This window comes from Agelaius tricolor, unplaced genomic scaffold (assembly GCF_023055355.1).
Source record: "Agelaius tricolor isolate 1412-34295 unplaced genomic scaffold, bAgeTri1.0.p SCAF_10, whole genome shotgun sequence".
NCBI classification, from domain to species: domain Eukaryota; kingdom Metazoa; phylum Chordata; class Aves; order Passeriformes; family Icteridae; genus Agelaius; species Agelaius tricolor.
The window spans coordinates 17,207,841-17,235,648 of record NW_027269270.1 but is presented as its reverse complement, the minus strand read 5'-3'; the positions used below and the strand labels follow the sequence as shown (position 1 = coordinate 17,235,648).

The window sequence follows — 27,808 nt, the reverse complement described above, 5'->3', positions numbered from 1 at the left end:
TGTCACAAAACAAATTGGCACAAGTAATCTGTTCATTTTTCATATATAACAGTAAGAATATAAAATCACTTTGCTCAGAACTAAACAATTACTTTAGGTCTGTTTTAGAAAAAAGCATGCTGGAGGCAGAGTATTTCTGTCTTGATTTTTAAACACCAAAGTTGCTTCTGTAGAACAAAAGTAACGTTTTAAATAACGGGGTTTTATACATTTTTATCTATATGGTACATAAGTCAAAATATTAATAGAATTGGATTAAAAGTGTGCAATGCTAACTTACTTATGACAGATGCCTTCAGATTCATTTGCATATCACAAAATATCTCCAACAGAACAATTGGTCCACCCTATAAAAAAGCTTTTGATCCTTTTTTGCATTAGTAGCAGTTGAACCCTCTAATAGAACTGGTTTGTGAACATGTGCTGTAAAGTTAAGAGCTCTCAGATTGTGCATACAAGGTGCACTGACACATTCAATTTTTATGGCCAGAAATACAACCGTGTTGACACTTGTGGAAGTATTACATCAGGCTACTCCTGCAAATTTACTTTGAGCAGACACAGAGAACAGAAGTTCTCTCTTCAGATAGTATTTCACATCTCTTATTCCACAGAAGCAGCAAATTAAAGGTCTGAGATCATCAATCCTGGTTACTATTCAGATATCTGAATGGTGCTTGGATTGGGAATTTACCAAATAAATGGAGTTTGAATTTAGCACTTAAAATTTAATGCTAAATAGTGCTACTATTACTAACTTTGTTCTACTCTCTAGCTAGCTATCAATCTCCTCCAAGTCATTTTAAGTAACATATCTAGATGCATATAGATATTTAAATGCCTTTCTTATCAATAAGTATTAATTTATGTATATTTAATGCACCTGGAATCTATTAACTTATATTTTGTGCTCAGCATAAATAGAAATACTATACACAAACTGCAAAATAAAAGTGCTTGGGAGAGACTGAACACACTCTTTCATTATTGGGTTTCTTTCCACCCTTTTTCATAACCAAAGTCCTTACACAAAATGCAAATTATGCTGTGCAATGATTTTGTGTTTCCTTGAGTGTTTCCAAGATTATTTGTGTCTTAAAGCAGCCTCCTTCCCAAAGTGTGGACAGCTGGATCATAGAGGGAAGTTTTCATTCTGTGTTAGCCAAGACAACTAGGGGATATTTAATACTATTTATGTTCTGCAGAATTACGTCATTGCGAGAGCAAAGATAGATTGTGTATAAAATATGCAAGAGAGGGAATCCAACCCCTGCCATCCAGGCACCTCAGCTTAAAAATTTTCTTTACTATTTTGATAATAATTAAATACCAAAAAATAGTTAAGACACAAACTGTTCCTTTTTCACCCCAAAGATGGACAGTTTGCTGTTTGAATAGAAATATTATTTACCAGCAAACTACCTGTAACAGCAACATGTAAGCAGAGAGATACTAACCAGACTCCTTGTCCAGAAATACTAGCAACTAATCCTAGACTAAGAAGTATTTTTCAATTGAATTTTCTGAATGGATATAGGATTAGCTACATTTAGACCTTTAATCCCCATTAAATATTTACCAACAAAATTTGTTTTAATCAAGTTGCATACAAGTGCTCAAATTCAGTGAGATCTTGCTATGAGGTAAGAAAGACCCAGACATGCATACAAAGATATGAGAGAGATCTCATAGGCAACAATTCACTAGCAACTTCACTATACAATACAGAAATAAGCAGAAACAGAACATATATTGAATTAATCCAAGGAGAAAAATAAATTAGGATACTTCTTGTTATGGTCTTTCCTCATGAAAATAAGAACTAGTGCAGGAAACTTAGGTCAAAAGTATGAGGAAAAAAATAAGGTTAAAAATTAACCTCCAGAATTCCTACCCATCTAGTGGAATTTACCTACAGTAGGGACAAAGACATTGATTTTGGATTGTCTGCTAATACTGAGTATGGTAAGGAGCAGGATAATATCAGCATTCACTCACTGGAATTGAAATTCTATGTGACATTGACTAAACCTCAGAAATAAATCCAACTGAATCACCAAAAAAATAGAAAAAATATCCCAACCTAAATTTTCAAGTGGATTTGTTTTCAAAATCATACATAACCTGGATACTATGGGATATTACATTTTGGAGTCACAAGCCTCTATTTTAAGTGTGGCAATGAGAAACCCAGGCTTCTCAGAGCCTCTGGAGTATCTGTTACCTAAATGCTCTTGCTGAGATGTCATTTACTACACAATAGAGCCAAGTCAGATGTTTAGACAGCAAGAGCACAGATCAGCTGCAAAAAGAAAAGCAGTAGCTTTTAAGCTGTATTTATAGCAAAGGCCAAAGAAATGAACTTGAGTTACATGTCTTTATTCCCCTACCCCAAACCCTTCTCACAAACAATGTGGAAGTTCAGGGGATTTCACTGGATTGAAGAGGAAAAATGAGTTCAAATGAGTCAGCTAAAACTCCTCAGATCTGTATAAAGAATGACATGGGAAGAAGAGTCTTGAATTAATACATCATCATCAATTAGGTCTAAAAATGGCTATCTACAGCAGCTGCTTTTATAAACAAAGCTGTGATTCTGGAGACCTGCTTATCTAACAGACATCCAGTCTAGTCTCTCATGTGACTGGGTCACTCCCAGCAAAAGGTGCTGAAAGCTAATTGGTATTTACAAAACTAATAATTCAGTAGCTTTAGGTATATACATTTTTCAATTTAATTTTAACAATAAATAAAAACAAACACAGCACATCAATTCTGGCTCAAGTTTTTGTGATTTAAATTTATTAAATTAAATCTATCATGCTACGATCAATATTGACCAAAATTAAGGACCCATGGTCCAGTGTACAAAACACAGCACAGAAAGGAGTCCCAGGCCCCAACCCAGGGTCTGATGACATACATACAGAAGATAGAAAGAGGTAGGGAAGCACAAACAACAATAAAATACACTGGGAGAAAGACCAACATGCAGGGGTGGATGGTGAACTGAAAGAAGATTGTAAAGGACTAAGGGGAGAAGTAAGCAGTGTAGAAGGTGATCTGTATGCAAGAAAAATGGGGACAGGTGTTTGAAAAAATGGGATTGGAACAATATGTCCATCAGCAGAGGACATTTCAGCCAGGGGTGAAGGAGTGTAAACCTAGCTATTGCAGTTTTCTCTGCTTTACTTCAATTCTTCCCAGGAGTTTTCTTACTGCAGCTTCTCACCTAAACCTCAGGCTGCCTCAGAACTCATGTGACTGAACCGCCTTCCCCATGCAGTTATGGCACTATCCTGTCAAAACAGGGTTTCAGCTTTTTCTCTAATACATGGAAATTTCAGTCACTTTATATGTCAACACATTTATTCAACAAAGTATCCGTAACTGAGATAGAATCCAGATTCTTATGTGAATATTTTGATAATTTGTTTGTTTCTTCCATTGATGCTTTTACTTACCAACTTAAAAGTCAATGTTTTCAAGGCCTTTGGATCATCTACTATCTTCTGTAAGTTAGCAGCAACTGTAAAAAAAGTCAAAAAAATGTGATTTACAGAAAATTGCATTCAACTTGACATCAAGGCTTTTGTTGAATCTTCTACTTAATTCTACACATATACGTGCTGTAAATTACCACTCGAATCATTTAATCCCTCTCTAGCTGTTGTTTCAGAGGGCAATTGGGCTGCCATAAATCCTACTTCCTTTCTTTCAGGGTCGCTGATAGCTTGTGACTATGTGAACTGATTCAGTTGCATGTTTCATATTGCATGTCTTTAGGAAGTGCAGCCTTTCATTTAACGTCAGCCTGCTGTGGAACAGCTGAGGGAAGTCAGCTGCTGCTGGGCTATTCCCCCAGGAGCAAACCTTCCAGCTGCCCTCAGGCAGTTACTGGCAAAGGTATTATTAGTGCTTCTGCAAACAGCAGCCCATGATCAGCAAGTGTTTTAATGAACTGGCATACAGTTGGCTAAGGTGCATCAGGGATGTATTGAGTCTTTAAAAACCCTAACCCCACTCCTGATTGATTCTTTACCAGGGAAGAGATTAAAAATTTCCAAGTCAAAATAGAAAAATTGGATTTTTAATACATGTAAATAGTTAATGTTAATTACTTTGTTGTTGTTGCTACTTAAACACTGTATCAGAATTGAGTGGTATTTTGGATGGTTATCATTCCTCAAGAAAGCCAAGAACAGTGCTCAGTAAAAGGCTACGGGACACAGCTTTATTTATTTACTTATTTTTACTTTTAATATGAACTCAAGTCAGACTTTTACATATTAAATATGCTTTATTTTTGTTTTTCTGATGGACCATATCTAGAGTGGGAAATGTGTAATCAAATAGAAGATTAGGAGGATTTAAGGGAAAATGTCACATATTTTCAGGCTATGCTTGAAAACGAGAAAGCAGACTTATAAAGAGTCCATAATATTAGAGTACAAGTTTACATTAAGAATAGTCAAACCTGCAGTTTCCTCCAGAGAGATCTTTTCAATTTTAATCATACATATTCAGCATTTTCAAGTACAACTAGCATTTCACCTCTGACTTTGATACTGTGTTTTACATTTTCTGGACTTTACAGAAAGGCAATAGAAATCATTTAGCCAAAATAATGTCATTAATCACAGTCAATCAAGTAACCATGAATGCAAATCCTCCCAAAAGCCTACTCTTTCTGCAATATCTGAAAGCATATGTAATTATCATCAACTAAGAGCCAAGTATTTGCACACACTTATCTAGCAAAACCATACCATCCTGCTGCTATCTTTTTCATTTTTCTAACTCCTTGCTTTTGTTTTGCTAGGTCTTGCCCTTATTTAGACCACAAGGGCAAAAATTAGAGGCATTTTGAATTTGAAATACTTAAAGTCAGTATTTCAGGAAACTTTAAAATATGGTTCGTTACCTTTAGGGATGAGACCATCATTACTCTTTTCACCTTAGTGCAAGCCATACCTTCTAGGACCTCAGTAAGTACATAGCTTTGGATGTGTCATTCTGCACCTAAACTATTTAAAATCTGGGTTCAAGTGGTAACCTAAGTGGTCACCTAAGAAAAACATAACCCATAGACTGCAGGTGTCCATGGCATCCCTAGTTTGGTAAATTCCACTGGAAACAGAGCCTGCAGCACAGGCAGTAAAAGCCATCCAAGCAGGTGAAAGTCCTTCCTGAATGCCTGCAGTCCCTTCCAGTCATTTCTCCAGAAGGTCTGGGGATCCCAGACAGTGAAGACATCCTCAGAATTATAAATACAACAACATACTCTACAGTTGAATACTTATCCAACTTTAAATGCAATTAAAGGTATCATTTGCAGTAAATAAAACTGACTTACCATTCCTGTAAATATATTTCTGAAAATTTAGGACTATTACTAAACCTACACAGTTTGGACCACTAAGTATGCAAATTTTCCCCAAAGACACCAAAAAAATTCATGCCGGGCATACACTCGTGACAGTAAAGAATGCTTTCACTTACAAGCAGTTGCTGTTACTGTTCAGGCCTATACAGAATTAATTGTCACTTCAGGCAAGTAAAAAACCCAATTATTTTTAAGTGGAACTCTTAGGCTTTATAGATTAAAATCTCTTCCAGCTACTGGATTTAGGCTCTTCTCATTCAGGAAAATTATTTACTAGGCCAAGACTCACTAACCCTCCTAGTACAGTTCACGTGCAAAGCTCTAATTTGGCTTAAATACAACAAATGAGACTAAGGTTTCTAAATGCTCAGTTTCTAGATGAACTCAATCACATCTGCAAACATAGTGAGAAAAATAACCATCCCGTTCTCACTGCCTTCCCCCACCCCACGGTCCCAACAATTCTTGTGTTGCAAGTTGGTTTAAAAAAATCAATTTAGTACAGTAACACCCTCCCTAAAGTAAAAAGGAGTTTCATACTAGGACTTTGTAGAGAGGCAGGAATTGTTTTCTCCACTGGTACTTAGATTATTTGGAAAAGTGAAGAGCATTGTAAAATACACGTCTCTTTACACCTTATCTCTAAGTTAAGTATACTGCAGTTCCTATTATTGACAAAGCCATTTTTCTTTGAAATAATCTGAAGTCATGCCTTGGATGCTGTACTTGTGAAATTCATAGATTAGCCCCTGCAAGCAGCACTAATTGATAATTAAACTCCTGCTGGGAATTCACTGTTTCTACAAGACCTGGATATCCTATAGTCTTTTATTTTGCAGAGTGTTTTCTCAATATGTTGTGGCCATGTACAGAAGAAGAAACATGAACAAGAAAAAATTAAGTGGTGATGGAAAAATCTTTGCCAGCAGTAACCTCAGGTAAATAGAGTATACTTCAAATCATGCCTTGGAGTAAAAGCTCTCTTTAGACATTAGCAGCAGTTAGGACAAGAGGCTTTTTGTTGTTTACAACAATAAATGAGGTCCTGTTCACTTTCTTCAGAAGGCTTCTGAAGGACATGTAATCAACCTACACACCACAAATCATTCCAGGTTCTTTTGCAGGTTTTGCTCAGTGACAAATGGTTGTGCCACTCTGACAAAATAAGAGTCTGCACTTGCAGAACATGCAATAGCAGAAAAGGTCAAACCCAGCATATAAATATACAGAACACAGGGTGTTAATTGCAGATGGAATAAATTAAAAGACCCCATATAACTAGAGGCGTTTGCATGTATATAAAATACAAATTACTCTTTGCTATATTACAATTTTGGCCAACAACATAAATTACAGTTTTTAAATGAGTGATTTATATGACGTAACAGAACAAAAAAAGGCCCCCTTCAAGATCTTACAAATACAAGATAATAACCAAACTGGGCAGTCTCAAACAGCTGTTTTTCTCCTGTGATGTGACAAAGTGCTCTCTCTCTGGTTACTTAAAATTCTTAACACGGCATGAAACTTAACCCTAATGGCTTCTGAAGAGGGAAAACTTCTGGAAAAGTTAAAATTAATGAGACAGTAAATAAAGCTATATGAAGTACAGTTAAACTATTTCCAGTACAATGCCCACCCAGCCAACTAAGCCAGAGCCATCTGGCATAAACACAGACACAAGCAGAATCTAAAGCTTGAGATGATATTTCCGGGGTGCTCTCAAAAGAATAATCATTCATCTGCTTTTCCATTTTGCAAAGAATGGATGGGTAACCTCGGAAATAGCTCACGAACTCATGCTTAGGTTCAACAGTTTGCAAAGCTAGTGCATATTGTAATACTGAAATTCAGATATGAGGAAAGGGAAGTATTATTCAGGCACAAAATTACTGTCACTAAAAAAAGAGAAAAATTATAACCTTGGAGAAAATGAAAAATATTTTTAATAAGTTAGAAGTGAAATACTTTTTATGTAGTCTAAAACTCAGTCTATAAAAAATAGCTACCTTCAACTGCTCCCTACTTCATCAACAGTACGGCTGTTAGAGAAGACAAGCTCAAACCTCCACAGATTTATTGGCTTTCCTGCTGATTGTTTCAAATATTACCTCTTCCCCAACAGTAGGCAGTTATTTTACCATTTTCATCTGATACATGGAGCTCACCATAATTAACTGCCTTAGGAGTCTGCTGGTTTGAGGATTAATGCTGTGTTCTCCTGTATAGGTCTTAGGACACAGGGTGCTTGAGTAGCAGGGAATACTTTTAAGTGGAATTATCACTCCTAAAAATTCAGCTACTGGTAGGGTTTTCCTCCAAAGGGCTGAATTTATTATGCATGCTCTTGAAGCCATTTCACATATTGCAAGATGTTCATTGCAATCTATGCACTCATTTATATTTCATGCTACACAGTGGTTTTCATGCATTTGCAAGTTCAGAACGAAGTCAAAACTAAGTTTTAAAACCTAGATAGTACTGTATTATAGTATTTTATACAAACAATGAAAACAATCAGTGTTTAGACCTTTTGGTAACAATTCCTCCAGATCTCTGTCTTGTTATTATCTAACAGCTCACCAATTGTCTGCCTTAAAAGATTAAAGGGCTCTTCAAAGAGAGATCAAAAAGTTCACTTAAGTGTAATGTGATTCCATTAGTTCAACCATTCAGGATGCTGTGAAAAAATTCCTTCAGTTGCTCTACTGAGCAAGGGAAATGTTAAAGCACTTGAAGATCTGTGGCAGCTAACCAGCAAGTGTTTATTGTAAAGGACTGCAAGGACCTAGACATGATTCTTGTAAGTAAGAAATAAAAGAAAACAAAGATCAACAGCAAACCTGGCTTCTCCTCTGAGAAAGCTATTGGACACTGATATGGCAGAAGCATTAAAAACATTTAGAAGTGTATTATTTATGAAGAGTGTGTCATTAGGAATTTATCAAAGGGAGATTAAGGCTCACAAATTTGTCTGAATTCTCAAAGTGTGTTGCTGAATCAGTAGATATAGATAAAAGACAGTGGAAATGATCTCCATTTCAACTTTTGATACTACGATAATTTCTTACAGCTTGATTTGCAGCTTCACCATCAGAAAACACAGCTTAAAGAGGGCAGGTACAGGACAACAGAAGGCCAAAGCACTTCTGCTTTGAAAGGAACACCAAGACTGGAAATGGTCTCCTACAGCATCCCAGTGAACAGGGATCCTAGTGAACAACTTCCACCTGCACTTTTCACAATTTAAAACAATTATTAACACCACTTGAGATCTATGGTTCATATGAGTTCTGAGCCCCAATACTGTATTAATTTCTTATTCCAAACAGACATCCTAGGTTTAGGCTGGCTCATGTAATTTTAGACATTAAGGATATTAAACAGCATTTGGCACCAGGCCATCTTGTTCCAAAAGAAAAAAAAAAAGAAAAAAAAAGAGAAAAAAAAGAGAGCGGCTTGGCTGGGACCAAAGCTTTAACAACAAACCAATTACCCTAGGTAATTCAAATGAATGGCAGAGACATCAGGGGGGATATTCCTGATTGACTTCTACCCACAAATAAAGACTTGCAATATTTACCCTTGCTCAAACTGAAAACAAAAACCAACTCAATACATGTACAAAATAATAGCAGACCTTGAATGTCTTCATATTAAGTGAATTAAGATCAATTAACATGGAGTATTGATATCCAGGGGTCACAGGCAAAAACTGGAAAACTAAGGCTTGGTACAGTAATATACACATTGTAATTTTTCTTTAGGTAACTGATGGAAAAATTCAGACCAACAGAAGCAGCACATTTTATAAACAGGAGTACTGTATCCAAATAGAAAGTGGCATAAGTTAGTGCTAGAAATCTACCTATATCAGTTCCAATAACACATTATTAAGCTCCAGAATTCTCGATTACTTAGTATGGCTATCTGATTCCAAAGAAACATTTTATATTCTACAGTCTGTGAGAAGAGGAAAAAAAAAAAAAGAAAATACCATAACTGTGACAATTGGTTTTATTGATAATTTAAAATATTAATTGTAGAACTGGAAAATTGTAGCTTTTCCCAGAAACTTATAAAAAAATGAGAGTTGGTATTTCAAATTGATTCTTCTTCCCCCAGAGGATGTGAAAAATGCTTAGGATAACCACTGCAAATTTAAAACAAACTAAAAGGATAAGTAAACAAAGTAAAAGGATATTCTACTTTCCTTTCTAAAAGGATAAATGGAATATATTTGGGTAATTAAATACTTATGTATATTTCAGACCTTGATTCTTCATGTGCCTAATGGAGTAGATTATTTAGGAAGGTGAGGGATGAGTATATACATATTTTATCACTTCCCCTTCATTTTGAGGATCCTGAGCATTCTAGACCTCAGTCTATTCTCAAACGAACATTTATAATAAAAATTTAGACCTGCTGCCCCAGCACTGCTATCAGGGCTATTTAACAAGCCTGAGATATTACAGTAAATTGTTCTCTTAAATTCTCTATACAAAAGAATGAGAGTACTAGGTTGAAAAAATCATTTCCCTATGACTGAATGTAGATATCAAATGCTAGTTTTCAGACACAGGTTTTGGCAACAGTTTGGTAATCATCAAGATAATGAAGACAGCTCTAACAAGTATCTTCATCACACTGGATTCGATCTGAAATATAGGTCTATGCAGAAATAAGGCAGATCATATTCTGCTATGCATATTACTACTTTGCAATCTCCTTTCCTTATCAGGTCTTGACAAGTCCTCCTGTCCCAAGTTCAGCTATGAATTATAGATAATGTTCTGACAAAACTATTAAGAAGATGAAATAGCAGCCAGGCTACTTCAATACCTTGTATCTGAAACTTGAAACAAGAAGAATATATTTAGAAAAGACTCCCTGATGTGCTGGAGTTAGGTTCTGAAATAGAATACATCTAGTTTGAAGAACCTCAATAAATCTTTATTTTGACATACTAGCCCCTGGCAGAGAAGTGAATGCCAAGGAAATAAAGAACAGCAAGTAAATTACTGTTGAAAACAGGAACATTACATACATTGCTGCTTTTGCAATTTCTGATTCAAATTCACAATTGTTTTTGTTTTTTTTTCTTCTTAACTAGAAAGGAAAGTCATTTAAACTTTGATTCAAATCTATGAGGAGCAGACAGTTTATCACTTACTGTATCAGGCAAAACTCAAACTAATCCCACTAATAACCACATGGATTAATTCCTCATTCGCACACTTAAGTAGGAACCAGCGGACTGCAGGATGAAAAAAGGAACTCTCTTTGAAGGCAGTTGTCAATTCTACCTTTTATTTTTCTTTAAAATAACTTATAATTATTAGTTACTTCATCATGGCTGTAAGACAGGCACATTTACTATGACACATGAACACACATTTGTGTGTGTGAAGAATAATTTGCACACTTGGAGAATTTCTTATAGCACATATTTATAGTTCTGCTATAAACCACAGCAACAGTGATTATTCACCTAACACAAGGTTTTTTGCACCTTTAACCTTTACATTTTCACCACACTGAAAATTCATCACAGTGGAACTTCCATGAAACCTGCCAGCTTCACACAATACACTTCCTCCAGTGCACCTTTTACATCCAACATAGGAGGTCTAAAATAATTTAGGTGCAATTAGACACAAAAATTCATTAGCTGCAGGTGCACCTCAAGCTTCCAGAACTCCTGGCAGTCTCATCATTATGAGTCACCCTTCAGTGCATTAGCTCTAAATGAGCCAGATGTGTTGAAATATTTAAGTCCTTGTTAAAGCCCCCAGGGATTTTAGAGATATTCTTCCACTTGTAATGTATTTGCATATCTTGCTAAAGAGATACTGAGTTATGTACACATGTTGAAGGCACGAAGGTTTCTACAAAATGCCTGAAAATACAGTCAGGCTTTCATTAAATCTATATGTTTTCTTCCTGGATAATATAGTAAAAGTAAACACAAAGTATTTAGTCTATCTAATTTAGTTGAAATTAATTTGCAAGAATCTATAAAGGCATTTTCTCATTAGAAAGTTTATGGATAAATTGAGCTTTGGAATAAATAAAACTGTGATACATTTAATAAAAATTCAGTTATTTAACTCAGTTTGAACCACAAGTAAAACAAAACTTCTAAAAAATTTCCTGAATATTACAAAAATCAGTGCATCTCAAAATATCACTGCTATTAAATGACAAACCTAAGGTGCCTTCAAATGGCAGTGCAGTTCCAGTTAGCCACCCATACTGCTCTTTGAACACAAAAATGTATGCAGTATGTCTTCCACTCATGCAGCTCTATCCCGTTTCCTAACTGCAGTAAGATGAGTTGGAATTAGTTAAACAAAAGTCATCACTTCATTCCATTTCAAAGATGACTACTCTAAAAAGACAAAGTAAAATGAGGTATAAGCAAATGCAGAGCAAAACCTAGGAAAGCAAAAGGATATTTATTGTGTAAGTCCATTTCTAGGAATGTGGATTATCAGTGCCACCATAAACTAACTATACTAACAAGTTGGGCTGGTGCTTTTTCATCATTCTATTTTAGTTTATGACAGTACCTTCAGCATCAGCAGACATCATACTCTAAGACAGTCAGCTGTTTCAATTTCAAATGCTTTACTACTGTGAGTAATTGGTAACTATATATTATTGCTACACTATGTTATATATATTACTTACTGTTTAGCAACCCTTGAAATAATGTTATTCTGGATTTGGTCAGATACATGTTCTCTAAACTCATGGTTATTACCCTATCCACAGTCATGCTGGGCTTTCTTTATAAATCTAGATGCCAATTTAAGTTCTGTTTACTTACAAAGTCATGGTATCAAACTATTATGGCATCTATTGTATTCACACTTACAAGAAAATATTCAAGATATTGATGAAAAAGCTTGCTACATTAAAAATATAACCTCATTACAAAATACAATATGTTGGTTTTCAGCTGGTTCTTCTAAACACATTAGGCCTTTCAGCAGGAAGCTTTATTTTTAACTGACTAAAAGCTTTTCCTCTGGTTACCAAGTGGATATCTCCAACATCTCCAACCAAGACTTTCAGCAGTAGTTTATGTCACATGTATTTAAAAGTGAATGTGTATCTTCTATGATGCTCAAAGTATTCAGAGATACTTTTTTGACAAAAACATCTTTTAAAAGGTACATTAATATAGGAGAGGGCAACTGCACATTTCTTGATGGCATGGACATCAAGGCTTTTATTTATTCAGTATTCAGGAAGGGAAGGGTGTGGTGGTTATGTATATACTGCAATTTAGTAATTGTAAATACACCTTCAGGTTGTGAAATTTAAGCAAGAACTCCAAGAAATTAACGGTAGTCTAAGGCTTCATTGTAGTTATATGCACATTGTATACACCAGTGGAGTAGGACTGCAACTACGTGATTTTCAACAGAATCAACTGTTGATATGATTTGAGTTTTCCTTATGGTATCAAAAATATAATGAAGCATTACCTGATGAACATTTACCACCTAATATACATGCATTGCATACAGAGACACATTATCTCAAAAGGAACTTTGAAAATATTCCCTCTCTGATTCAACATAGATATTTCTGCATAAAAATACCTCATCAGCAAGATACCACTGGCTCCAAGGCTCATTCCCCTCTGCAAACACAAATTCTAGTCTGCTTTTAAACAAATCTCTGTGCTGATTCCCTTGATCTAGGGACCTTGTGTGAAACAATGCTAAAAGAAAAGAAACCAGCCAATCAGAGCCAAACCCGATCATCAAGCCGGGATTTCTCCTTTTCTGCAGAACAGATAGCTGAACATCATGTACATCAGAAAGGAAATCTTCCTGGGAAGCCTGTGTTAAGTGAGGCAAATCCAGCAAGATTCAAGTGAAGCTTGTTGATGCTTGGAAGCAAATTCTATAGAACTTAAGGTGTCAGCTTTTAAATTCTATACACTAACAACTTCAGCTCACACATGCCATGGCCATTCTTCCACAACAGCATTTGCTGAGTCCTATTTAAATGTCCTTTCAGAAGATCAGCCATTATGCCAACAAATTGTTGAGTTCAACATAAAAACATGGATTTTCACCTTCCTCTCTTGTCCATGTCTCTACATATTTTAACATCCATGAAAAGAATCTACAGGAACAGCTTCCATGAGACTATCTCAGAATCTTGTTTTCATTCAGGTTACAGTGGCTGAATTTCTCCCTGTGTCAGCTAAAAAATGAAAGGCAATTTATCACCTGCTTTCAATCTGGAAACTAATGGAATCAGTTCTTCTGGTGAAGAAGGTTAACCAAGCTCTTCCATACTATTCCCTTCTTCCTATATAGGAAGATTTTAAACCTTTTGAGTGAACAAGGTGCTAACATAATTTTACACAGAAAATTATTTTTGTAAGCTGATTTGCATTTTAAACACCATCTGCTCTCTTATATGACCTCTGGCTTTAAACTGAAACACTTCTTAAGATTGCACTGTTACAGTGAAATATTCTAACAAAGTGCAAATTTAATTTTTAACTTAATTAAAAGCAAAATTGCATTTTGCAGAAATCTTCCTTCAGTAAAATATGAAATCTGAAGTAATTTTCTAGGAAGGTAACAATGTCCAAACATATTTGAAAACTTCACAGGTGAAGCAGACACAAGATTATAACATGAATTCACTCAAGAATTTGTGCCTGTGGAGCTTGAGGTAAGTTACATCATAAAAAACCCACCATACAAACTAAATAAAGATTAATATAAACTAAAGAGAAATTACTGAAATTAAATACAATTTGATTCATTTCATTAGATAGAAGAAATTTTATTTCCTTTGATTTTTTTAGTACCACAGTAAAAGATAAAACATGAAAGTACAGAAGGAACCATCATAATACTAAAAATCAAAGTCTGATGCAATTCAAAACAGGGACTAAGCAAGGAAGTAAACTTTTATCACTAGATAGTGTCTCTAACCAAGCCTGATAGGGAAAATCTTGTTTAAATATTTGTGCTTCTTCAAGGACCAAAATGCTATCACTGTGGGATGGGAATTTATCACATGAGGGACATCTATTTTCATTTGCCTTTCCCCCATCATGCCCCTTACAAGATGATAACAAATCCCATTCATGCTGCCATTTTCACAGAAGTACTGGCACTTTGCATTGAAATGGAATTTTGCAGCAAAGGGAAAATGAAGAAGGGAAAGGATTTCTCCCTGGGTCCCAGCAGGACTTGCACTGCATCATCACCAGCTATGACTCAGAGTGCCACCTGACTGCCCAGGCAGTCCAATAACAATTCTTTTGTTATCCAGAAAAAAAAAGTCTTTTTTTTCTAAATGAAAATTCTGCCAGAAATATTATCAGCAGTCTGGTAATGAAATTTTTCATACTGGATGTTTAAATGACAACAAACCAAGGCCAAGCAACTCCTCCTCCTGAACCCTTAAAATAACCATGCAGTAGAAGTGACTTTAAGAGTGCCTACAGCTTGTGTCATCTGCAAGCCTCTTTTTTCTTTAGAAATAAAGGTAAAAGAACCGATAAGAATTTTAGTTCTTAGATCAGCTAGAATTAATCTGTATTCTGATCATCAAAAAGCAAAAAGTACATTTTTGGCTTCTCTCAGAAGGAGTTTAACTATAAATGCAGTTAAAATGTATTTTAGATAATCTTCCAGGCAAGTAATGAACTTCTGGAGCTGTAAAACACTCTCCATACCACTGAGGAGTTTGGTAAGGAAATCTTAACCTACTGATAAGAATTTGGTTTTGACCACAACACAAAAATTGACTTGGTTTTATTCCTTAATTCAGTTCTCCCTCATCTAGCATATACTATCCTCCCCTCTGATTTTGGTGATTATACATCTGCTGGTCTTGAGCATCCAGAAAAAAGTAAGAAGATGCAGAGAAATAAGCACTTCCAAATTAATCACCTTTATGAAGCACTGAATTTCAAATAAAAGAAAAAGAATGAAAACGTTACTAAGCCTGGAATAGAAAAATAGAGAAGCATCTTTCAGTCATCAGAAAACATTTCTGAGTACCTTTTTTTTTTTACTACAGAAATAACACCACTAGATGCAATTTCCATAGGTCCTGAACACTGTCTTGCTCCTCCTTCTATGAACCCAAACAGAAGACTAACTTCAGAGTTGCCAAAGCACACTCTGCGGTATCCTACTGACAAATCATTTTATTGTTACACAAAAAAAAATGAAGTTATCACAAAAATGCTCAATCATAGACTTGTCAATAATCCTTCAGGAGAAATATGTTATATCACCCCTCTCAAACCACTGAAGAGATCTGACTTCTAAAAGCAATTCTTGGACTGGTATCAAAATTGCCTTGTTGATTGAACTATGCATACATGAAAGCAAAATTAGGACAAAAAAGATTTTCTGAAAACCAGCATCAGAGAAAACATTTTTTCACATCCATTTAACACAAACTTGTCACAAGAGTATAATTGCAAACAAAAATGTAGTTTACCTATAACTACATCATGGCCATCAACCAGGCCTGCAGAGAACAGCTCCTGAGAAACGCCATCTGCTGTGTCTGTCCAAAAGGTGAAAGGAATAAGTGTGAGAGTCCAGAAAAACAACAAAATGTATCAGTCATCCAATGCACTTCAACAAAAAATATATTTTAGTTCCAAAACACCCAGGGAGGCAGGATTGAATTCAAAATTATCTTTAATTAGGAGGAAAAAAAGATCATAATCTTATCAGCCTCTGCACAGCAAATCACATAAGGTAATGATTCACTGCAAACCCCCCAGACCTCTCCTGGCCACCAGCACTTCTCTCTTATCTGACTACATCCTCATACGCATTTTGCAAGTTCAGTATCTTCACAACCAAGAAAATAAACTATGCTTTAGCGTGGTTTTCTTTATGCCCTCCTTTGTTGTGCATATCTAAGCAGAAACATGGTTGAGTAGGCTTTCTTGTTTGTTGCAAGTGGCATAAAGGACTTACATGAACAGTCATTATTTTGAGATCTAGGTTTTAAATAGCTTTTAAGTATTGTGAATCAGGAAATTCAAAGCTTTGGATGGATTTCCTATTAACTGCTGTACCTGAGTGGGTGAATTCCTAAGTCCCTGTGACTAGTACTTGCCCTGGATAAAGACCTTAGAAGGCTTATATGTAAGTAGGCAGGAACAGCAGGAACAAGCCTAAATTCCAGCTAAATCTCAACTGTAATGTGGCCCCAGCACCAAACACCCAAATGGAGCTCATGCTTTGAGACAGTTAAACGAAGTTTTATCATTTCCTGAAGAAACACACACAGGGAAAAGCAAGGTAGCTGTGCCAGCTGCAGCTTCTGGAGATGAGAAGCACAGCTGCCTTCTGGCTGTCTCAGTGAGTGACTATAGGAACAGTCCTGGTCTATCCTCTTATTTCTGACCAAGTAAGAATTCTCAGATGGCTTAAGTAACTGCTTCCCAAGTAATTCTTTTGGCAAACTGAGATGTTCTGTGCCCAATTAAGTAACAGGCCTTTTTTGTTTTTACGCATTGCCAAAATCAATGAGAAAAGCAGGTAGACAACAGAGAATAAATCCATGCACAGAACTACTGCACATGAAAGATACTATGATTTACTGTGAAAGAGACACCTCTTCCAACCTGGATTTAATTTTAGGTGAAAGCTCTTTGAAGGCTTCTCTAAATAAAGTGAATACTGACTTCTAAGGAATATAAAATAGGTTCATAGTTCAAAGGGTTGCAGATTAACAAGGATGATACCTTCTTACTCAAAATATTAGCCTTCTATGCATTTCATCCCAGTAACACTTGATTTTTTCAAACAAAGGCCGCTGTACAAGTTCTTACAGCTCTTAGCACTGGAAAGCCTACAGTTCTATAAGTATGCAGCAGAGTTTAAAGTTTCAATACCAGAATTTCTTTCTGGTGATAATACCAAAGCTAGAGATACAGCTAAACTTTCAGCTGAAGACAGCATTTGAAAAATGGTGTGCATTTTATAGTCGTTAATAGAGCGTCTTTTACTATAAAAGGAAAAGAAGCTCAAATATTACTACCATCACCACGTACACTTTTATGGCTACTATATTCTATTTCCTACAATGTTTTCCAAATGTGAAAATGGAAATATTGCTAGGCAAGATCTTATATACCATATAGATAATTTCAATAAGACATGAAATTGATAAAAGTCTACTGTGAATAAAGTTTTCTAATATATATGTTATGCAACCTTGCCACTAGAATTTACATACATTTGCAATTCCTACTCCACTGAGGTTCCATATAAAGCTCTGCACAGTAGGAAACATTCCAGAGAGGCAGTCTGCATGAAGCATAAGCAGTAATCCATTTCTGAAATGCCTTTTTAAGCAGTAAGAGAATAATTCAGTTGCAGGAGCCTTACCTCTGCCTGGAGTAAACTCAAACCGTATGTCATTAAGTTCTTTCCTGGAGTTCCTGAAAAACAGTCAGTGCGTACATTAAAATGTAATGAAGGACAGAACCACTATTCAGTTCCTACACCCAAAGAATACCTCTGGCATTGACAACCACATTTTGTGTGTTTTCTTGAAAATACTGCTCTCCCAAAGTACACAGACTGGAAAGACTCCATTGCATTTTCATGGCAGCATTTTGGGAAAACTAGCAGAAAAATATGCTTGAGTTGAAAATGCATTCAGTACCATAAAGGATAAAATAAAGTCCTCTGATAAATATTTTCCTTTTCATATTCAAAAGACATTCTGCCATATTGACTCTAATAGTTCAACACAGTTTGAGTCAGATACCTTATCCTCCAAGGACAACAGTAGATTCACTTGGACTTAGAGCTCCTTATTTGGGGTCACATTTATACAAAGATGTTTAAGAGACAAAGTATCCAGCAAATGTTAAATGCTGAAAAGTAGTGGTAATGCACAGTGTTTATAAAAGGGTAAACTCTTTACTCCAAATGAGTAAATTCTTTCACTGACCATCCTTGTCTCAGCAGTGAGGTTCCAAAACGAGCAGTAAAATGTTAAATCCCAAGGTTTTTTGTCTTCCTGCTTGCCTCAATGAGTGTTTTAACAAGTTCAGTGTGTGATACAGTCTTAAGGGAGTTAATAGCAATGTTATAGAATTCCTTTACAGCCTTATACTGCGCCCCATTCCATGCATGTTTACAGCTTCAGGTTTAGTTAATAATTTCTTCCATCAACAAAACATTTCCCTCTGCAAAACAGACGTCCAGTTTTTGGAAATGACAAGTCAGCTGAGCACAGGGAGGAACCTAATTGCTGTAGCCCCTCTTTTTCCAATGAATAGCTCAATCCACTTGAAATGCTAATGGCAACAGAATGTGCTTTGCAGTTCATTATTCTTCTCCTCAGCAAGGAAACTGTATGCAAGCTCCTATTTCAGCATACCAGGCCATGAAGTCTTGCTGTGGGAAAGCTAAATCCAATAGGTAGGCATATTCAGCTCTGACTTACATCTATTACTGCTTGCTAAATACTTCGAGGAATATTACAGAGCCAAAACCAGCATCATACAGAAACACAAAAGCCAGAATGACTGGCAGCACACACAACAGTAAGAGAGCAAACCCTGAAAAATAAGTATGCCACATGCAGTGCTTAAAATGAAAAGTATTCATTTACTGAATCTACTAAATGCTTCAAAGCTAAAGGAGTTTCAGGTTCCCAAAATTCTACTCTAAATAAAGAACTGTAGAAGTTAAGATCACGAACACAAAGCTGCAGATAATGAAGCTAGCCAGCTTCATTATCAGCTTCTTTCTCTCTCTCCTAGAAAAATATGAGTGGCTTTCTGTTAAAACAAACAACAACAACAACAAACATAGAAAACATCAACTATCTCCACGTTCTCTTTTGACAAAAACTGTTTTCCAAAAAAAAAGGAAAATGCACAAAAACTTAGCATTATTCTTAAATAAGAAATGTTCTGACTGAATGTCTGATGTAACTCAAATACTCACTTCCTGCACACACTTCAGAAGAAACAAATCAAGTGAATCAAGACTTTCACAACTTTGTAGAGGTAAACCAGGAGGTAGGAACTAGATCATCTTTAAGGTCTCTTCTAAGCCAAACCATTTTGATTCTGTGACCAAGAAACCTAATCCATTAGGTTCTCTAATTATATCTTTCCACAGACCTCCCATATGCAGAATATCTACTATATAAAAAGGCAACAAGTAATTATGAACTCTTATGAAAATCACCAGCTTCTCACAGCTGTTTGAAAGACGAGCTGCTCCTGTTACGCTCCTTCCTCAGGCAGGATGCACATGGGCTGTATGTTAATCTCCAAATTCCAAAATATCCCAATTAAAAAGTTAAGGAGTCAAATCAGTTTATTTTAGTCAAGGTGAAAATTCATTAAAGGTTGATATATATTCAGCAATCCAACTTTGCTATTGAGAATTGTTACACTCTGAACTATTTTGAACTTAGGACACTGCTGCTTTCTTTATAATGGTATTCAGCTATTCAGGAAAGAAAAACAATGAAAGTTTGGCAAGATTAATTTGCTAGAAGCCTGTAAGTGCTTTTGCTTATTGTTCCATTACCTGCCAGACATTTATTGATTTCCATAAATTATGTATTCCAATATATAATCCACCAAATAGCAGATGCACTTGAGTTCTCCCCTAAAAGCACCTCATGCTCTTTTCTAGCCTTTAGACACTTCTCTGCTTCTAGTTAATGTCACTGTAACTGCAAATTAGTTTGCTAGCTCCCTTGGTGAAAACTGTTTGGATTTGTTGATTAATTTGCAGGCAGAGTTTGCAAGCAGCGTTTCATTTGTTCCTTTTTTTTATCTTCCATCCATTACACTCTTATCCTGCAGCAGCATACAGACTTGATTTCTGCTATATAGAAATAGGATTAGAAAAAAGGCACTTAGTATCTTTGCAATTAATAATTTTATCTTCTTCATCATTTCTTAATGGTTCCTATTTTCTCAAATGCATTTGTGAAAAAGTTATTTCTGTTTTAAAATGCCGACTTAGACCTTTACACCATCTCTTATAATACCTCTTATGTGCTTCTAGCTCTGTGCCATTACAGACTAATATACCTTGATTACCATGGATAAAACAAGGCCATCCCTCATCTCTTTTTATAAAGTAGTAAGTTTTAAGTGCTTTGTGCATTTTTATTCACGTCAAGTTTCTTTTCATTATGCGCTCACCTCCAACAGGAAGAATTCCAAATGTTTTGAATAAGGGTGACACCAAAGCATGCCATGCTAAGGCATTTTGGCAGCCATCTTACCAGCAAAGTAATTTCAGAATCTAAAACTTCCCACTTTGTGAAAGCATGTTCTGCAACTCCTCATTGTTTTTTTGTTTTCATCAGAAGCACCTGATGTGCACACCAAGATTGCTAAATCTGATTTCAAGGGAATAATGCTTCCTCAAGGAAGTTGAAAAAGCACAAAGGCCACCTACTTAGCCCCTCACCTACAAACTTTGGCAATCCTGTCATTAGGATATAAAAGATATTCTGTTTTGAAGGAAGTTATTTGCAAAACAATGCTAATATTGACCAAAATCACGATTAGAGAATAAACAAATTATGCAACTATTCAGACTGACATAGTTCTACTGACAAAATCATAAGACATGAGAGATATTTCAGGCATTTGCATTTAAAGAAGCCTTCAAATAATTACCTAATGATAGCATGATTCCTGCTACAGTCAATTATCTCTGTTCCACATGATTGACAAAAGATGTGCGTTGTTGAATTAAAATAGAAAATTGTTTGTGTAATGATACAACTGTAAATTAGAGACATTAAATGTCATTATTTCTTTTGTCCTTAAAAGCAGAATGTCTGTCATGTAAGTGTAATTCAGGAAAATGAGATGTCTTGGAATTAAACTTTAGGACTAAAACATGCTGGAATACTTTGATTATGTATCAAGCAGTCGATTTTCTTTCAATTTTGCCATCTTTTTTACCCTCACAAATTTATCCATCATTTCTTATGCAGAGTTATCAAAAACATCAGCTTCTATTTCACACAAGCTTCAGCATCTTCCATACAGCCCTCAGGGAGAGTCTGTATTCCTGGATGAGATGCATCCTACCATAGCTAAATAACTGTATATTCTTCCTTCCCAATGTAAGAAAAAAATTTCTCAGACAAGGTAAACCAAAAGAAGTGTGTGTGTGTGCAGGTGTGTAAGAACATCCACATTCTGCCTCTGCATTGCTTGCCTAATTTTCAGACTTCAGTTACTCAATCATCACATGTGGTTTCCAAAACCTGATGTAGGGAGCTAAGCATCCAAGAATGCAGGTACTGACAGAATGGTAACCACCACAGCTGACTCATGACTACAAGAGACAACAGCAGAATGCAGAATATTTATTCTTTTCTAGAAACAGAAATAAGCTCATCTTTAACCAAAACTGTAGAAATTTTATTATGAAAGCACCATTAAATGGTGCCACATGGCACCCTTCACCAGTCAGTTTTTCCCCTCCTCATATTCCTAATAAGCCCTACTCCCACCAGGACAGAAGCTCCCTCACCATGAGGGACTGATGACACTGGCCAAGTCAGTGCGCTTTAACAAAAAACACGTGCTAAAAAAAAATTAGGAAAAAAATTATCTCACTTGTACAAAATTTCAGACCCACAGATGTTCCTACCATCTACAATTTGAACTGCATTGAAACTACCATGGAAGCAAAGTTAGAATGAAAAAACAAGACAGCATAGCCTAAGAAGCAAGGGTAAGCAGCTTGGCATTTGCACTACCTCACTGCAGTTGTTGCTGTAATTAAAATCACAGAAGAATTCAAATGACTTGCTCATTTAGACTGCAGAGAAAGCAGAAGTTCACATCAAAATGAAGTGGACTAATCAGAGTGATAGGTGGGTTATACATCCTAGAGGTGTACTGATCCAGTTTTCATTCTACATCTCTAGGGCAAGATCTTAGTGCATACAATGCAAGAAATATAATTGAGGGGGGAGAAGGACAGAAGAGTGGGGTTTGCAGGTTTATTTAAAAGAAACTTTAGATGCATTTTTCTTCTTGCTGGAAAAAATGCTGGAGAGACAAATGTTTGGCCTCACCAAATGTCACTCAAATTTCAAAAGGTCATCTGCCTTCTCTCAATAAAGTGTCACCCATTTTTGTCTTTCACCTGCTTAAGGCAGAAAGCCCAGGATAAACACAGTTCCCCATGAAGTCTATGTAGCCTTGTTTTCACACTGGTAGCTTATTTCACAGGTGTTGCATTTTTTTATTAAAAGCAGAATTTTAAGTATTAAATACCTGCACTGATGAACCATAGTACCTGTTTATTATATCAGTTTTGATTAATTAAAACTTTATTTCAACTTTATTTCCAGAATAGAGTTAATAAACACACAACAGTGAAATACAAACTGGCACTTTACTTTCAATATTATAAAGAGGATGAGGGAATAAAATATTGGAATAAACAAGTAAACAAATTAATTCATCCCATATTTAAGGTTTAGCCAATCTCAATCCTCTATACATTTATGTTCTCTGCCTTACAATTTTCTTATGCTTCAGCTGTGGAATTTAGCTATTAATCTAAGGCACAGCAAGTGAGAATCCTCTCCTACCTCAACAGAAATCAAAGTTCACTTTTTTCCTGCTCCTACCCCACTTTCTTGATTTCTGAAGTCATGATACTATGCACACAGATGAACCAAAGCAGGAATAAGAGGCATTTATATTTATTCATGTAATTTTGTGAATCAGAACACAAAGGCTCCTGTGGGATTATATAAACACAAGAGAACAGAGCATTTGTAAAGAAGCATTAGCCTCCAGAGGATTCACCACATGCTTGTGTAAACGCCTTTATTTCCAACACTTTGATGCTCAGCTGTCATTTAATAATCAATACCCAGGCTCCTCCATTACAAATTACCATATTATCAAGAGCAGATCATGCCTGTTCAGCACTGTGGAGATGGCTCTGCTCTACTTACTTTTAATTACTTCAGGTCAATTGTAAATTAAATGAAAAGGCATCACTGCTAACTTTTGGTAAGAGCAAAAGAGATCTTTGAATTCTCTTCTGCTTCCAGATGAAGAAGAATGGGACTAAAATCTCTCTGTATTAATAAAATGTGGTCCCAAATAATTATTTTAAGTTCATCAAAAGCTTACCATTTACCTCAATGGTTCTGGGAAAACTCTATGAGTTTAGAACTTAGCTCCCTCTATAGATATTACTGGAAGAAGGAAATACATTTAATATATGATGTTTCACTATCAAGTTATAGGACTCAACAGTTTAACACAAAAAAATGCCACTACTATTTAATCATCACATGATCTTGGGTAAAGAGCAGATCCCTCAGATGATACAAACACTTGTTAATCAGTACACATCAAGAGGTAGCAGCAACACTAACTGCAAAGCACAGCCAAATGATGCTTTCAAGATTGGAAAGCATAATGCCAAAATGAAACATTGTCATTTGGCTGATAAGCTGTTGGAATGACACAGCAGCAGTTACCTGTTAAAGATTTACTGTCTCTATGCCACTTACTGTACAAAAAAGGCAAGTGCACATTATAAAAAAAAATCAACCACAAGGGAATTGTTATGGTCACAACCAGATCAGCCTGGAACATTGCCCAAGGCTCCAGGGCAGCTGATAGCTCCTCCCTCAGGAAGGGTCTTGACAACATCTTTCTATCCATAGCTGAGAGGTCCAAGTTGCTTAAGACTCAAAAGAAACTAGAGTCCTTTCCATCTAGTGGAAATGGATGGGATATGATAGTGAAACCTTGAAAATGTCTGACAGAAAAAACACAAGAAAACTGATACATTTTACAAGTGACATAGAAACGTTAAATCCTTTCTCTCAATCCACTGGTTTACAGCCCCAAGTCTACATATTATGACAAAGAAGTGTTAGGACTAGAGACATTTTAAATATATCTATATCCAAATATGCTGCTTCTCTATTTCTGCAGTTGCTGATGCCAGAAGCTAAATCAGAAGAACATTAAAAGCCCTTCAATTTTTTTGACTTGCTATGTTCATTTCCAGCTAAGTCAAGCAGCAAATTCTGAAACAATATTTTTTGCCTCAGTTATCAGTGACTCATTTCAGTGCACAGGCAGTGAAAAGCAGTATTCACTTGCATCATCTTTTTTGAAATTCACACTTCCTACCTGCTCTCATACATCAGCAGTGGGAATAACTTCAAAAAGCTATCAAGTTTTTTTGCAGCAGAGATGGCAATATTGATCATGAGTTTTTTTCCTCTGAAAGTACTCTCAAGTAGCACAGAAGTTTTTTTAAGAGCAGTGGTAAAGATTTAACTTCTGAAAAGCATTAGTTTATGACAAGTACTTGAAATACAAGGAAGGGCACACACAATTATGTTTAGAATTTATTAATGTAGTAAAATCTTAATGCTTGGTAGAAACCTAGAAGGAACTGGAATTAAGTGCAGAGAACATCAGTAATGTTAAAAAAAAAATCACCTGGAAGTATTCAGAGAGGATTTCAATAACAGAGAGGACAACATGCACATAATTTGATCACTTTGTTAAACATTACAGTGCATTGTGGTAATAGTTGCCTTTCTGGATTTGCCTGTAATTTAACTTATCCACTCTGAGTGTATCACTGTATGTTTTGATACCAAATATTATTGAGCAGTGCACACTTTAAGGAAGTCAAACCTGCATTAAAGTGTTTTTTTATTAAAAGCAGACTGCATGCTTGCATGACTGAAGTGATACACCATCTGCCTGACTGATAAGAAATACCACAGCAACTTAGAGATTAAACAAACAAAGCCTTGCTTTGTATGCTTCTGTATGCCTGGTGCACAAGAAGAGGGATTATAACCTGTTATTCCAGTAACAAATTCTTCAAGTTCAGCGTTGAAAAATAGCCACAATGCTTGAAGCAAAATGCCACTTCCTTAAATCAGAAAGTGTGAAAGGCCAATCATTGCCAGGAGGCTGGGGGTGTTTCAGAATAGAGCTCTAGAAAAGTGATTTTATTTATGGAAATCAAGACAAAAGACTCACAACAACTTCTACAGGTATATGGAGTTTTTTTAATAGAACCTTGCAATTCCCCAGTGCACAAAACAGGCTTTGAGAGGAAGGCACAGAGAAACTTCTGACTTTATCCAAATCAAAGAAAGTTTTAATCATGTTGAATCAAAAACTGCCTGGAAGTCTGCATCCTTTTAATCCCACTGCCTCAGAGTTTTACAGTGCTGATCACCTGTCAGTATATTACTGTCAAACAAAAGGAGACTTCTAGGTAAACCAGAAAGACACCTGGCCACCACAAAAATTACAATCTGTATATCATCCATCTAAAAGTCATGGATCCTGACTAGCTTACCAAAAAGAGTGGGAAGCATGGAAAAAAGTCTAAGCTTTGTTTTAAACTCTTCAAAGGTTTAATCTATTTATCCTGCCAAACTTTCTCTTTATAGTAAATCAGCTTCACCAGCAAAGTCTGCTCCTATGTTAAATTCTTGTCCCACCTGTGTCCCAGTGCACCTCTTGGGGCCATTTACTGGCCCCACTAGAGCAATAACAATTGTGAGGCAAAACAAAATAAATAAAATCAAGTTTATTTAAAATTTTGCCTTTCCCTCAAAAATATCAGAAGTCACAAACCAACCAACTGAAAGCTGGCTGCTGCTTTACAGGGACCCAACACAGTCCCAGAACATCCCCACCAGTGGAAAGATGGAGGACCACACAACTAAAGTGGGAACCGAAAAAAATTACTTCAAATGCTTTCAGCCCTGCCCAACAGCACCACATTCACAGGCCAGTAAAACTCATTTGCCAGTAAAATATTTCCATTTGCCCCTTTTATTCTTCCACTGGCTTAATTCATTTAGTGTGCAGGAACTGTATTAAATTAGGTCCTGGGACATTCCAAATTACTGTCAATAAATTATCTTCCTGTCATGGAGCTAATTTAACCATCTTAGATTGCTTCAGATAATTTGCAATTCTTAACTATTAACCATTAGCAAGTCTCCTAATTTAACAGAAAATATCTGTTATTAATCCAAGTAGTCAAACCCTCTACTGGTGACCTTCCTAAATCTGTAACTGCAACAGCTTGGTTAGATTGGAAATTTCAAATCCAGGGTGGTAATTCCTGCCCGCTTCCCTTCCCTGGTGCTGTGAACAGTCCTGTTGGAAGACTCAATCACAGGCAATTGCCTTGGCCTCTCCCTGCAGAGTTCCTGCCAGGGTCTGATGCTGAGACACGCGGTGTTCACAGCCTTACTGGAAACAAATTTGGATTACAGATTTCATTCCTCCCTACTCTCAAATACCACTTCCTCTTGAGGGTGAGGATATGAAATGCCAATGCTTCTAAAGTGGCAATTGCTCAGGCTGGGTCAGAGTTACACACTGTGGTAACAGATCCAGCCAGTGAGAACCAGTATTTTCAGCTCACTGCAAAATTCAAGCACGGTCTCTTAACTACATCAGAGCTTTAAAACACTAATGGCCCATATTAAGCATTTAATACTAGATCCTTTCAAGAGCTTTTCAGGGAATTACCTAAAACAGCCTGCTGATAATTTCCCTTTTGGGGCAATGTACTCCAAGACACAATACTGCAAAAGATAGAAAAAAAATTGGAAATTGCTGTATCCAGCCCATGAAATAACCCTGACAGTAGAGAATTTTTTGACAACTTAGCTCACACTGAGAAAACTATGAAAACAGAAAGGCATTAAATACAAAGTAAGGACAGATAAATCCGTTAGTCTGGATGGTTTTCCCTTTTCTTGAGTAAGGTAGTTAAATACCACCATTTGTATAAAGAGTACCATGGGATTCTTCAAAAATTATTTCAGACTGTGAGCTGTGTTTCTGCTCCACAACAAGGCATTTGCAGTAAACAGAGGATGGTGTTAATTTAGCACACCCTACTGAATCACTGAATGAGTCCAACCCTGCTGTGACCAGGAAAAAAATAATAGAACCTGACCATCCAGGTAAAGAATTACTTAAATGCATTAATTCTTCTGCCAGAATTCCTCCTTCATGAAAGCCATTTTTAATTTTTATGGGTACTATTAACCTTGTTCTGGAACATACTGCTAGGAAAAAAAAATGCAAGCTAACATCTAAAATGCAATGGGGGGTGTCATGGTGTAGCCTCACTGTAGAAGAGGAAAAAAAAAAAAGCAGGAGCACTTTCTTCCTGCCCACCTCTTGTCACTTTTAAAGGTTGCCCATCTCTTTACCCTTTGCCCTCTCCCAAATCCCCAGGCACTACTCTTTAAACATTATGGTCCACACTCCCAAGCCTCATACTAAGTTGTTTCTGCTCAAAAAGCTCTGTTTGCATCAACTTGCATGACAACGTCTCAACAGGGAAGAGGGTTAACAGT

The 27,808-nt window shown here is 36.2% G+C and overlaps 1 protein-coding gene across 4 annotated transcripts in view; it reads right to left on the bottom strand.

Annotated features, from left to right (window-relative positions):
• STK39 (serine/threonine kinase 39) overlaps positions 1-27,808 on the bottom strand; it is a 76,914-nt gene that overhangs the window by 2,039 nt on the left and 47,067 nt on the right. For all 4 annotated transcript variants that reach the window (XM_071434974.1, XM_071434973.1, XM_071434975.1 and 1 more), the window contains 3 exons: positions 17,797-17,849; positions 15,887-15,955; positions 3,465-3,529 (listed from right to left, as the gene is read on the bottom strand). In XM_071434974.1, coding sequence (XP_071291075.1) covers positions 3,465-3,529; positions 15,887-15,955; positions 17,797-17,849 — 187 coding nt within the window. The remainder of the gene's footprint in view (positions 1-3,464; positions 3,530-15,886; positions 15,956-17,796; positions 17,850-27,808) is intronic.